Here is a 13,516-nt window from a genome sequence, read left to right as displayed (position 1 = left end):
GTGTTGGAGAGGGAGCAGGTGCCCTCAGAGCCATCTTTCTTTGCAGTGTGTTGGACTCAGGGGAAAAAGGCAAATGTTAGATGGCTGCTGTTAAGGGATCCTTTCCCTTTTATTCCCCTGAAATCTAATTAAAATAAGCACAGAGGCACTTAGCACTTAAAAGAGCAGAGTTGAAGTCTGCCACGAATGTACTGGCAGCTGTACTTCAGCCTTGGTTTGGAAGGGAATAGCTCAAACTGGCACAGGAAGCATCTGTGATCCTGGCACTTGTGTGCTGGGAGCAGGACAGGCTCTGCAGAATTCCTTCCATGGTTGTCCTGGCCCCTGTACATCAGCCAGGCTCAGGAATATGGTCACAGCACAGCTCCCAGTTCATGGTGGCTGCAGAGGCTGAATCCCAAAGCTCCTGTGGAGGGAGGGGGAATGATGGGGCTGGTGGTGAGGCAGAGGTGGCAGGGTAGGAGCATCCCCTGTGCTTGCAGAGAGCATGCTGAGGACAGCCAGCAGCCCCGACAGCCTGCGCTCACGGACCCCCATGATCACCCCCGACCTGGAGAGTGGCACAAAGCTCTGGCACCTGGTGAAAAACCACGACCACATGGACCAGCGGGAGGGCGACCGGGGCAGCAAGATGGTCTCCGAGATCTACCTGACCCGTCTGCTGGCCACCAAGGTATGGCCCAGAGACCCAGAGCTGGTGCCTGGCTTTGGAAATCGGAATGGGGAAGGGTGGTGATTTAGGTTGTCCAAAAGTGGTAAGCACTGTTTACCTCCTGCTCTAGCACAGGAAGAGGTCCTCATTTGGTCTCTTTTCTGAGCTGGAGGTGAAGGGTTTGTGTGTTGAAACCATCAGTGAATATCCCCTGAGTGGATTTTCCTGTTTGCTCTTTGCACCTTTTGGTGTTTTTACTATTCCCTGTATCCTTGAGCAGCTGCTGGTCTGCAAAGCAGAGATTCCCTGGGATAGGTGCCACTTTGGTGTTTGGGATAAAACTGCAGAACTGGTGATGTGGGAAGGATGAAGGCATTTGGCACTGCAGCATGTTCCACTTCTCTCAGCACATACAACACTTTTTTGTTTTGTATAGTGTTTTTCTTTGTATACTTTTAGCATGCCAGATCATAGAGTGAAGGAGATAGCTCATCACTGCAGTGTCTGTTTCCCAGTATAAACCACTGAGAACCAGCAGGGTTACACAGACTGTACTGTGCTGCTCGTTCAGGTGTAGGAATAGAAGTGAAATCGGTTTAGAGGCTGACCATTAGTTAAAGACTCACCTCTCTGCTGGCCCAGGGTGTTGCTGAGCAGCCCTTTTCTCTTTCTCCTCCTCAGGGCACCCTGCAGAAATTTGTGGATGACCTGTTTGAGACCATCTTTAGCACAGCTCACCGTGGGAGTGCACTGCCCCTCGCCATCAAATACATGTTTGATTTCCTGGATGAGCAAGCTGATAAGCATCAGATCAATGATTATGATGTCAGGCACACCTGGAAGAGTAACTGGTAATGGAGAAGGACAGTGGGCTGGGGGTGGGCTAACAACATCACAGCTTCCAAGCCTGCCTGCAGGGAGCAGAAATATGAACCTGGAAATGATCCAGGACAAGAGAGGCCCATATCTCTGTATTTCGGGTGTGGGTAGATCCCTTGCATGCCTTCCTTCGAAGAAAAAAATCCCAGGAATGCAGTGCTGCCTCAGCCCTTCCCCAGATCCCCAGCACCACGCTCCCCCTGACGGCTGCAGTCGCTGAGGGCACAGCGGCTGCTCTCCATCTCACCTTGGCCCCTCCATCCTCCGGGCTCCTCCAGGGATGCCAGCCCCAATTCTCGTCTCTGCTGTCCTGAAGGTGTTTCCACACTTCTTGCTGTCACTCAGCCGTGCCCAAAGTCAGCACAGCTCTGTGTGCACATCCTCCCTGCCCTTGCCTGCAGAGCCAGCCCCTGCTCTGCTGATCGCTGGCTGAGCACTGGGGCGGGGCAGCTTGTGGCACCTCCTGGGCTCCGGCAGGTGTTGGCTCCTTAGCCCGCTTTGGCATTTTTCATTTCTGCTGCCTCACTGGTTTCGTCTCTCTGATTTTAATGTGACTGGAGATGGGTATGTATGTTCCCCGTGTCTGGCATTTGTTAAATGGCAGCCAAATCGCTTTTGTGTAGTTCAGTAACTGTTTGCAATTAGCAGGGCAGGAAAAGAAACATTTTTAAATGGAGATGTGAGAGCGCGGAAGTGCTTTGAACTGATTTATAACTCAGCTTCCTATATTAAAAGAAGGAGTGAAAGGCAAGGGAGGAGAAAAGCCCCACTCTTCAGGGGCTGGGCATGCAGGCTCTTGCATACTAATGCCTATGCTTATCTCTGGGTGCTAATTCGACATGTGGAGCTAATTTCTCCAGGCCATTCCCTTCACAAATGAAATATGTACATGCACCCAGTACCCTCATTAGGAAAGTCCTAGGGAACAAAGTGTGTTTTGTTTAAGATAAAAGCATTCACTGAGAGTAGGTGCTGGAGGATAACAGAGTGAGGAAGCTCTGAGGAGAGGAGAGGGGCAGCAGGATTGGGAAGTGGAGCCGTGGAGGGTGGCACGTGTGTGTCAGTATGCAGCAAACAACCAGTCGATGGCTCACCAGGAGACCTGCTGTCTCTACAGCTGAGAGCTTTATTTCCAGCATCTGAGACCACCTAAATTTTCCTCTGGTGTTAAATGCGCTAATGAGTCCCTTGAGTTCAGCCAACTCCCTCCTATGACACGGGAGATGTGTGAAAAGCCACACAGCGCCTTGGAAGGGATTATTAATGTCAGAGAAAGGGACTGTGTCTGGTTTGACCCACGAGCTCAGCAAGGTCTCTTCAGTGAGAGCGGATCCTTGGAGAAACCACAGATCTGCACAGCCCTGGCTTGCCTTTGGGGATGTTGGCAGTGCTGAGGAATTTAATCATGGAGAACTGCAGCCTTTTTGGGGTGGGCAGGGGGGAATGGCCATTTACCCAGGGCGTTTGCATCCCTGGAATGCTGGGAAAAGCAACCTACCCAATTCTGGGTCATAGGAAGCTCCTTCTCCACAACTGGAGGTGCATGTATTTGCCAGCTGCCCTGCAGGGTGTGGTTCAGGTGCTGACTGCTATTTCCTTTGTCCCTCAGTCTACCTCTACGTTTTTGGGTGAATGTGATTAAGAACCCCCAGTTTGTGTTCGACATTCACAAGAACAGTATTACTGATGCCTGCCTATCCGTGGTGGCTCAGACATTCATGGACTCCTGCTCAACTTCTGAGCACAAGCTAGGAAAGGACTCTCCCTCCAACAAACTACTGTACGCCAAGGACATCCCCAACTACAAGAGCTGGGTAGAAAGGTGAGTAGACTTGGCAATAGCTCCTTGCTTCTCCTGGAGGACTTGCAGTGGATGCTCATGGATGTGGGGATGTGGGTTTTTGGGAAGGCTCCTCTCGGTAGCTGACTGAAGCAGGACTGTACTAACGCTGGCAGAAGGTGGTCCCTCTTGTTTGGGGGATGATTCTTTCTCATGATCCTCTCCTGGAATGAGTTTGCAATGGCTGTTTTAAAGAGCTGTTTATGACTTGCTTAAGGGGAGCTAAAAGGAACCTCCACTATTAGGTTGTCTGATGTTTTCTGTTGTAAAAACTTGGTTTGTACTAGGGAATTACTAACACCTCGCTTGATTGCTTTTGAAGGGCAGTGAGAACTCAACCTTGGACTAGAGAAGTGCTTTTTTTGTATCACAACAATACATGCAGGTTTTGCTGAAATGCTTTAAAATTATCATTTCCCAGTGCTCAGGCTGCAGTCTCTGTAGTGAGGAGCAGGGATAGGAGCAGGTCCCCTGACATCTTCCCACACCCTCTGCCTTCCCTGTTAGCTGAGATGTCCCTCTGTCCTGCTGAATTAATGTAGTGTTAAAGGTTCAGGGTTTGAATGAGACTGATTGCGAATTGATGCACTCAGGCATAATGCTCTGTTTAGCTTTATCCTTTTGGGAGAGAAACCTAGGAGATGTCCTCCAAAGCCCTCCAAACAGAGCTACGGTTAAATTGTTGCCATCCTGTGAAGTGGAACTTCATGAAACTTAAAAAATGGCAGATTTCAGATTGCTTATGCAACTTTTCCTTTGTGATGATGTGCTGGGCTAAAGATTTTTCTTAACTGAGGGCCATTTTTCAGCATTGTGACCAAATAAAAAATGACCTAAATGAAGGATGTCCAGACAACAGTAAATGTCATATTCTCTAGTTTGTAAGGGTGGAACTTTGTAGCCTAAATCATCCTTGGGTACTCGCTTGTACACAGATATTTCTGTTGCACCATTGGCATGCTTGCTGTTTCACAGGCAAGTACAAAGACAAGCGTCTTCCCTCGAGGAAGGTAGGGCTTGGATCAGAAGGAAAGGTGCCCCTGAAATATGATGCCTGAGATGAGAGATGAGCTGCATTGTAATAGGAGGAAGTTCTTTGCATGGGGCTGGATGGGGCTTTGGTGTGGGGTCCCGTAGGAGGATCACACGTTTCAAAAGGTGAATTTCTCTGACCTTGCCATCTCTATGACAAAAATGTTCAGCTCTGTGTATGTGTCTGGAAGAAAAAAGGCATAAAACCATTTCAGAGTTAAACATTGGTCTAGACATTCTGCGTCCCTGGGGAGGAGGTGGGAAATCTCAGTGGTGACAGATGTTCCTGCCATTGCTTACCTCTGTTATGGTCCCAGGGGGAGATGAGCAGGGGGCAGAGATGTCCTGTGCAGGGGGTGACTATATCTACTACTGTTCCTCTGCTGCAGGGATTTATGGCATAATCAGCATTTCTGGCTTTTGGCACAGTTATAGTCACAAAGCTCTGCAGAGGAGGAATGGGAGTGGTGTGGGGCTGGCTGAGTGGGACTGCCAGTCCCAACAACAGGTCTGTCTGCTGCTGAGGCTCAGGCACCAGCTGAAAGAAGGGCATCCTGCCAATCTGAGGCAGGAATAACACAGGGAAGGGCTTAGGAAAAGGGAAACCTGGAGAAACCCAAGGGGACTACTGCTGGGGTCACAGATGTCCTCTGGAAATGGATGGTGTGATTAGAATCTTGGTCCATGTGGGCCATGCACACTTGTATTGAAAAATGATGGTTTCTTCCCATCCTAAATGTCATGATAACACCTGGAGTGTGAAACTGCTGCTTTAGGAGATGTCACTCTGGGGTGATCTCTCTAGGGGTGTAGGAGATGCCTGGTTTAGTCAGAGGTCCTCACCTCAGACCACTGCTCTCCTGGTAGCATCCAGAAATTCTCTTGCATCATTTTCTGGGTATGAATGAGCCTCTTTGTAAAAACTGCCCAAGTAGTTTATCACTAGTTGAGTTCAGTGCAGTGGGATGGAGTGGATCCTCATATTCATCTTCTCAAGTGGTCTTGCTGCCATCTGCTCCTATCCAAGTTTTTCAGCAGTGTTCCATCTCAGCATTCAGCTAAATGATGCTAATCACTGTACCAGAAACTTTACCAAGTGGGGAGTCATGAGGAGCAGAGCAAACCTGAGAGAGGCTGGCACTCTGTATTTCCAGGTGGAAATGCTGGTAATACTGCTCCCTGGGAGCCCCCAGAGCTTGTGTGCTGTGGGTGGGGTTTCTTTTAAAACGAGGCTTGTGGACAGCCCTGGTTTCCAAAAAGTCCTTAACAGCCAGTCCACTGGTGTGTCTGCTTGGGGTAACTCTTCTGTTGTAATGGGGTGCTGCAGCTTTGTCCTCTCAGGGTTGTGATCAACATCCTATTGGATATTCTGGTTTTCCACTACCACAGCACATGTATTGCTGCAGGGGAAGGATATCACCTTGTCGTGTGTTCACACTCCAAGTATTTAATTGAATGCAAAGGGCCATTGTTGGCTTTAGGGACCATGGTGACCTTAGGAGAGTGGTAGCAAAACCTTGTGTGTTACTGCAGGTGTGGAGGGTCCTGGTGCATGTAGTTTGGTGGCAAAACATGCCAATGGGATGGGAAGGACAAAAATGTGTAGTTTAGGAGAGGGTGGAAAACCCTTCAAGCAAGATTGTTTGGCTTCCCAATATGCTGAGCAGAATTGGATTGAACTGGGTGCTGTTCCATCAGGACCACATTCTTAACAGTGCTGACTGCTCTGTGGGGTGCTCAGAGAGTGAACAGTGTTTTAAAATGGGTGATTGTATGTCACTGCTTGGAAGAAAGATGCTCTTCACTTGTTTTTCCAGTGGCTGTTCTCTGTGACCATTGTGGTGGGGACCCATCCCTTCCTGCCTGTCCCTATTTCTAACCCACTCTTCTGTTCCTCCCTGGCAGATATTATGCAGATATAGCTAAAATGCCAGCAATCAGTGACCAGGACATGAGTGCGTACCTGGCGGAGCAGTCACGGTTACACCTCAGCCAGTTCAACAGCATGAGTGCCCTGCACGAGATCTACTCCTACATCACCAAGTACAAGGATGAGGTAAGATGTGGTGAGGCAGAATCAGACCTGAGCTGCCACTTGAGTCCTTTTGTCCTTGTTTCTGCAGTCCCCTGCTTTTTCCTATGGAAAAGCACTCCATGAAATGTGAAATAGTAACATATTCCATGTCTGTGCTTGGGCTGGTGGAGAAGGAAAGGTCTGGGAGGCATGAAGCCAGGAGCTGGAGTGGGCAGTGCTCATTCCTCATGTTTTCTGCAGTGAATAATGTGGGAAACACCTATTTTTCTACACATTTGGCACATGAGCTCCATGAGGCTGCAGAGTTCCCAGCATTATCTCAGTGTGCTTCCCCTATCCACTGCCACCAATCCTGCACCATGGTGGTACCAATGCTGTGGAACTGTACAGGTGGTGTTTGGCTCCTCTCCCCAGGGATCTTAGAAGATGTGGTGGCCTCTCCAGTGCTTGTTTTGTGAATGTCAGTAAGGATGGTTAAGAACTCCTCTGTTGTATTTTATACAAATTAATTTCTCAAAACTCTGCTCAAATCCACAGCCTGCATCTTATTAAAGCAATAAAATATGTAACTACAGTAAAATATAGGTCTATACACATAGCATGATAGTACAGGTTTTATGGTCCCAATAAAGGGGTTTGATGACTGTATTTGAACAGTGGCTAATTTAGGTGACAGAGTGCCAGAACATCTTCCCACTCAGAGCCAGGAGAGGAAATGGGGTGCCTGTTATACCACGCAGTGATCCAAAGAGGCTTCTCCCAGTGCCTCTTTGAGGTGTGAATTTAAGAGGTCCATGGGCAGGTTGTAGCAGACCTGGCTTGTGTGTTTAAGGTCAGCACTGGATTGTGGTGGCCAGTATCCTACGGAACTCAGTGCTTTACAGGAGGGAAGAGGACATCCTGGTTTTCCTGGTTCTTGGGAGGATGCTGTGTGGTGGTCACCGTGCAGCTGGTGGCCATATACTGATGACCATGCTGGTGGGACCTCTATGCCAGTCCTTAGATGATTTTGGATGGCACATCCCAGAGGCCCCTGTTGCTCTGGGTAATGGGTTGGCCATGAAGGGGTTCTGGGCTTTTACAGTTTGTACACAGCTCTGTGGCTACCATGAGAGTGAAAGTGGAGCAGTCTGGAAGATCTAGATTTGCTGTGGTCCAGCTATCATCCCTGAGACATCATCCAATGCTTGCTTGCTTCCTCCGGGCTAAAAGGCCCACAAATCCTTAAATAAATCCTCCAAGCCCTGGGCAAGAGCATAGAGGGGAACATGTGAGATGAACCCATGGCATTAATGAGCTGCTTTTTAGGAGCACAGGTCCTCTTCTTGCCTGCCAACAGCAGCCTGACATCTGTTGAGTGTCTTGCTGATGCCTGCTCTCTGAGCATCACAAGTGTGTTCACAGCTCTCAGGAACTTCTTTTATTATTTGTAATGGGATTAATAAATCGCAGCTGTTCCCTTTGTTTGTTTTCATCATTAAGCACAATTATATGCAGCCCGATTGCACCCTCTTTGATGCAAAATGGGAGAGAATAATTTTTCCTGTTGTTCAGTGCAATAATATGCTGTCATTGGCTGTGAATGAAAATCATAATTAATTTTCATTTGGGTACTTGCATCTTGGTAATCAGTGGTCCTGGCTCCTTACACCAGGTGACAAACCTGGGTGTCTCTACACTCAGCACAAGTTTCCTTTGACTGCATTGTTTCCATAAGGCTGAGATAAGAGAGGAGTAAATAAATGCATGGGCAGTTTGGGAATCATTTGGCACCTCAGCTTTCCAGGATATACCGCTGTCTGGCAGGGAGAGGCAGAGGAGGCAGGTAGGGGGAATAGGCTTCCCTTCACTTCTCTGACCAATCTCACTTGGTTCCAGCTCAGTCATCTTCCAGGCATGTGGGTTTTGATTTCTGTGTGTCACTACAGGTATTTTACTCTGTGTGTAGCTTGAGGGCTGAGAACATTTCCGGGGAGTGTCCCCAGTAGCAGGTTTGTGGCAGAATCTATGAGTTCTTCCCAGTCCAGCTGCTGCCCTGGGTTGTTGCTGCCAGGGGAGGTAAATCAGATGGGTCCAGCTCTTGCTGGTGATTTTTCCCCTCCTCGGGAGCTGACACCAGTGCCCAGATGTAGCTTTCAGTTCTCTTTTGGGAGGAGACTCCTCATCAGGCATATCTTGCTGCCCAAGGAGGCAGGGGCCAGCTTGGTTCTGCCCCAAAACAGCCTGGGGGTGACCCAGTCTCTTGGTGGCCAGAGGCTGGTTGTGGCAGTGTGGTGGATGCTCCTCAGCACGCTCTGCCTGCCTCTCAACAACTCGCCAGCACTGCAGCAGCTCTTAATCAAAGGGAGCTGATTCCCCATTAAGAAGTTACCTGTAGGGCTCCTGATGGACTTTGCCTGCCTCCTAGTAGGTCTATTAATTATACAACAGTTGGTTTCCAATTATGCAGCCAATGAAATGGTTAATCAAGTCCCCTTTGACGGATGCCTTGATATATAATTGCAAAAAATTTGCTCTCTCAACTAGCTCACCCGAGGAGATGAGATTTCTGTCAGGTTTGTTTTTTTAAATCAGCTTTTCTACTCTGCTGGCATGATGTTACTGAGACGAGACTCATGGCTGTTGGGAGGGCAATTGCCCCTTTGTTTTACACTTTGTTACTCTCTTTTCTCTTTTCTGAGTCTCATTTTCTACATTTCTGCTGCTGCTAGTCCTTCCCCAGCCCTGGGGGCACGGTCACATCTAGCCCAGGGCAGGGGACTGTCCCTCCAGCCTGCAGTCTGTCATCCTTATCAGCAGCTTGTTTGGAGAAAAGATTTCAAGGGTGGAAAGTCATTCTCAGGTGTCTGTGGGTGCATCCCTTGAACAGGACTGGGGGCTCCCAGGCTTTGCTGGTGCCTCTGTCTGATGTCCCCTTCCAACACTTCACTGTCCCCCTGCTGGGATGAAATGAGACAGGTTTTAACGCTGGTGGCAGCTGAAGCCTTTGTGGATTTGGTGTTTTTGTGCATGTGGAACCAGTTCATGGTTTGATTGCAGTCTCTGAAACACAACCCCTGCTTCCCTAAGGCGTTACAGGATTGTCAGAGTCACAGATGTGGCGGGAAGGTGTCATTGGCTTGGGCTTGGGGTTCACCCTCTGTTTGACTGTGTTTTTGTCATTTCCCATGTGCAAGTTGGCTCCTCGTTAGTGTCAAGCAGGTCCCTGGTGTCACTGCAGACCCCTTGGATGTCCTGGTGGGCTTGATTTGTGGATGGCACCACTCAAAGTGGTGTCTTTCACTGTACACTTCCTTTGGCCCTGTGGGGCACAAGAATACTTCCCATGTGTTGGAATCCAGGGCATCCCTCTGGCTGCCCTGGAAGGTCTGGGATCCTGGCAGGGGGTCAGGAACCCCCCTGTACAGAGCCCCCAGAGACACTGTCTGTGATCTCTGTCCATGGAAAAGAGTTTTCAATCTTACAGAATGAATTACAAGCTCTGAGTGTTTGATATAAGTAATAATTAAGTGTGGCACGGGTGCAAAAGTAAAATTTTAGGATTCTAGATTAGGGGTGCAAAGGGGACAAGATGGAGGAAATTGGGTGTGTTTTGTCCTTTTCCTCCTTCTTCATGCCCTCCATGTTTCACTGTAGTGTTGGCATTTTTCTATTGGTTTAGGCTGGGGACACACTGTTCAACGTAGGTGACAAATATTGGCACGTTATTGTAAATACAGCACAGGTAGTTTCTGGTATTTAATGTTTGTAACATCCCACTGAGGGCAGAGCCCCACACGCTGCCCTGCAGGACAGAGCTGCGGCAGGGCAGCAGAACATGTTAGAGATAAACAGAATAAACAACCTTGAAACCAGCACAGACGAATTATGGCTTCTTCTTTGGCAGCGGGGCAGAAAGACAGAGACTTTCTACAATGTTGGAATCATCAATACTACAGATTCTGACACCCATGGGGCCACACCCCCATGTCCTGATGCCACTGGGCCACAAGGAGCTACTTTGGGTCGGAGGGCACCTCCTCACCCTCTCTCCTCCCCTCTCTCCCCAGATTTTAGCTGCGTTGGAGAAGGATGAGCAGGCCCGGAGGCAGCGACTGCGGAGTAAGCTGGAGCAGGCGATCGACACAATGGCCTTAAGCAGCTGAGAAGGCGGTGGCGGCGCCAGCGTCCGGCAGCGGGGCGGCAGGACGGACGGACGGACGGACGGATGGACAGAGGGAGGAAGGACCGGCCAGCGGCAGCCGCGGGCACAAGACTTTGGGGCTGGGACCGGCCGGGAGCCTCCGCACGCTTCCCACGGACACACGGCAAACCTCGCGCTTTAGCGGAACAAACCACAAATCCCGACGCCGGCAGCGGCGCCGACAGAACTCCCTGACCCACGGACAAACCCCCAGTCCAGCCGGGACGCAGCAGGGACCTTGCAGAGTGCGGGCAGAGGAGAAGGGCTGGCCTGCCCCACGGACCTGCTGGGCATCCCTTGCCTGGGCAGAGCCCCTGAGCCCACAAGGAAGGAGGGTCGGGACCGCGGGGCTTTCTAGGAAGGCGTTTGGATGTTGTTGTTACTTTGGTGAAGGGAGGGTGGGTGGGCTCCTATTTTTACTGTACTTGACTTGCTCTCCCTTCCTTCCTCCCAGCTGTCCACTCCCTCTCCTCCTCTCTCTCTCTCTTTCTGTCTCTGCCCCCTTTTCTCTCTCTCTGGCCTTCTGCCACTAGTGTTAACTGCTATATTTGCACAATTTACACGAGACAAACAAAATTTTTAATTTAAAGGGAAAAAAAATTATAACAAAAAATGGGAGGGGAAAAAATATTCTGAATTTTTTGCAACAAACTAACAAAAACGATTTTAAGAGATAAGCTAAAGGACTGATGCTGGGGAGATTTGGGGTTGGGGCTTTAAGGGTGGGCAAGAAAGGGAGCTTTGATATTTCTGAAATACGTCCTGTGCCATGTTTTATTTGAATGTTGTTTAGTGCGAAAAAAAAAATTGAAGAAAAAAAAGTTGGGAGTTTTGTTAGCTGGATAGATGCTGTTATTTTAATGCTGCTGAGTGGTTCTGGAGGTCAAAATCAGAGAGGAAGGGAGATCCCAAGTCTGGTTTTTCTTTTCCTGGGTGATTACTGAGGGATGGTTGGTATTTTGTTGAGTTCATCCTTGTTTTCCCAGTTCAGTGGCCGTGGGGTGGTCTGGGCAGTGCTGCCTGCTCCTGCCTGCCCTGGGATGTTGTGCCCTGGAGGATGGCTGTGGGGCCTTGGGGGCTGTCAGGAGGGTTGATGGAGAGCCAGCCTGGCTTTGTGTCAGATTCTTTGGCACTGGAACCACCTGAACAAATCCCCTTTATGTTTATTTTTCCCCATCATCTTTTTGCGCTGATGCAGGGGAAGAGACCAGATCCCCAGTGAAAGGGAAGGCAGCTCCTCTGCACTCCTGGCTGGGATCCCCCTGGCAAACCCCACTGGGTTCCCAGCCCATGCAGGGACTGGCATTCCGGCTGCCATGGGGCTGCTCTTCCACCTGGGGAGCCCAAATGTGTGCAGGACCTTCCACCCAAGACTGACCTTTCTATCTCTGTCTTTTCCTTCTTTCTCCCCCTTTCTCTCCTTGCTGTCACCCCGCCTGCCCTCCGCTGCCTCTGCCCTGACAGGGCCTCGCTGGAGATCTGAGGTCTCTCCTTCAGCTTCCCCCTTGGAAATGTCAGTTCCTTGTGGGCTTGTGCTTTCCAGAGATGAAAAGGTGCTGAATGCTGCCCTGAATGGCAGCAGGTGACCAAAAACTTCCAAAAAAAATGAGCAAAACCCTTTCCTTTTATGTACTGAGAGCTCCTGTCACTGCCCAGGCCACAGCACATGGGGCCACACTCTGCCAGGAGCGGATGGCTGTCGAAATCCGAGCGGAGAGGAGCCCAGCTGATTTCTGTCCATTCCCTTAAATTGCAAGTTAAGGGGGGGGGAGGGAGAAATAATGAAGTTTTTAATTAAAAAAAAAAATAATAAAAGTGTGTATATATATATATGTGGTTACAATCTAATTCTCGTGCCCCAGTGGGGTGCTGTATAGTTAACTGAAGGAGAATTGAACCAATATAAAAATGAGATGAATTTACACAGCCAGTTAAAACAAAACAAACAACCACTGCAAAAAAAAAAAAAAAAAAAAATTAAAAAAGGATACCAAATGGTGTGGAAGGAACTTCCAAGCCTTTCTCACCACACAGAACAACCGTTTGAAGACTGCACATCTCTCATTATGTTGTAATTTTGTTTGGTTTTGTTTTGTTTTAATAAGGAGGGAAAGGAGAGAAGATGCTGATTAAAAAAAAATGAAAAGAAAAAAAAGAGACGACAAAAGAATCCAACCACAACAGCAAAACTGTTTGAAAAAGAATTTTTAATTGTTTCCCAAACCTACAAACCCTGAGCTGTCGCTGGATTTCTGAGAGCTGTGGGCTGTTGCATGACTGTGCTAGATTTTAGTCTGAGTTGATCTTTTTAAGAAACAGAAGAAAAAAAACCCATAAAACAAAGAAACTGCGAGTATTGAATATTAGAGGTTTGTTTAGACCTGTTACCTATTTTTTTAAATTTGAAATTAATTTGCCACTTTCTCGTCCAAAAGAAAAAAAAAAAAAAGAAACAGCAAAAAGAAAGACTTTAGAGGTTCACATCTCAAATGTGGTACTTGGAGAGCCTTAAAGGACAGCTGTGTGCCCTGTGCTGGGGCCACTGCTGGCTGCCAGCATCTCCCTGGGCGCTCTGGTGGGACAGAACCCTCTGGGGGTCACTTTGTAGGATTCACTGCTGCTGTGATGGGGTGGAGGGGTGCCTGCAGCTCTCTTTGGGGCAAAACTTCCCTGTGGCATTGCTGGCTGCATGGTGCTGGTGGAGGTCCTGGAAGTGGCCTGGAGGATGGCGGCAATGCATCGGTGACCACTGCGGTGTGATGGAAGGGGAGCGATGGCTCTGAGGTCTCTGTCCAGGACTGGAGTGGGTTCTGCCTGTTGCAGTGGTAAGAGTGTCTGGGGGAGCTTTGGTTGCTGTTGGGGCAGCCAAGCACATGGGTTTTGTGGTGGTTCCGA

At 49.0% G+C, this 13,516-nt stretch overlaps 1 protein-coding gene across 1 annotated transcript in view; it reads left to right on the top strand.

Annotated features, from left to right (window-relative positions):
- The window catches only part of PLXNA1 (plexin A1), a 113,057-nt gene extending 101,847 nt beyond the window's left edge, over positions 1-11,210 (top strand). Inside the window, exons 28-32 of the mRNA XM_030283419.4 lie at positions 483-673; positions 1,334-1,503; positions 3,141-3,353; positions 6,309-6,459; positions 10,488-11,210. Coding sequence (XP_030139279.2) covers positions 483-673; positions 1,334-1,503; positions 3,141-3,353; positions 6,309-6,459; positions 10,488-10,583 — 821 coding nt within the window. The 3' untranslated portion in view covers positions 10,584-11,210. The remainder of the gene's footprint in view (positions 1-482; positions 674-1,333; positions 1,504-3,140; positions 3,354-6,308; positions 6,460-10,487) is intronic.
- Positions 11,211-13,516: the final 2,306 nt, after the last annotated feature.

Source organism: Taeniopygia guttata, chromosome 12 (assembly GCF_048771995.1).
Source record: "Taeniopygia guttata chromosome 12, bTaeGut7.mat, whole genome shotgun sequence".
NCBI classification, from domain to species: Eukaryota; Metazoa; Chordata; class Aves; order Passeriformes; family Estrildidae; genus Taeniopygia; species Taeniopygia guttata.
This window is presented reverse-complemented; position numbering and strand designations above follow the sequence as displayed.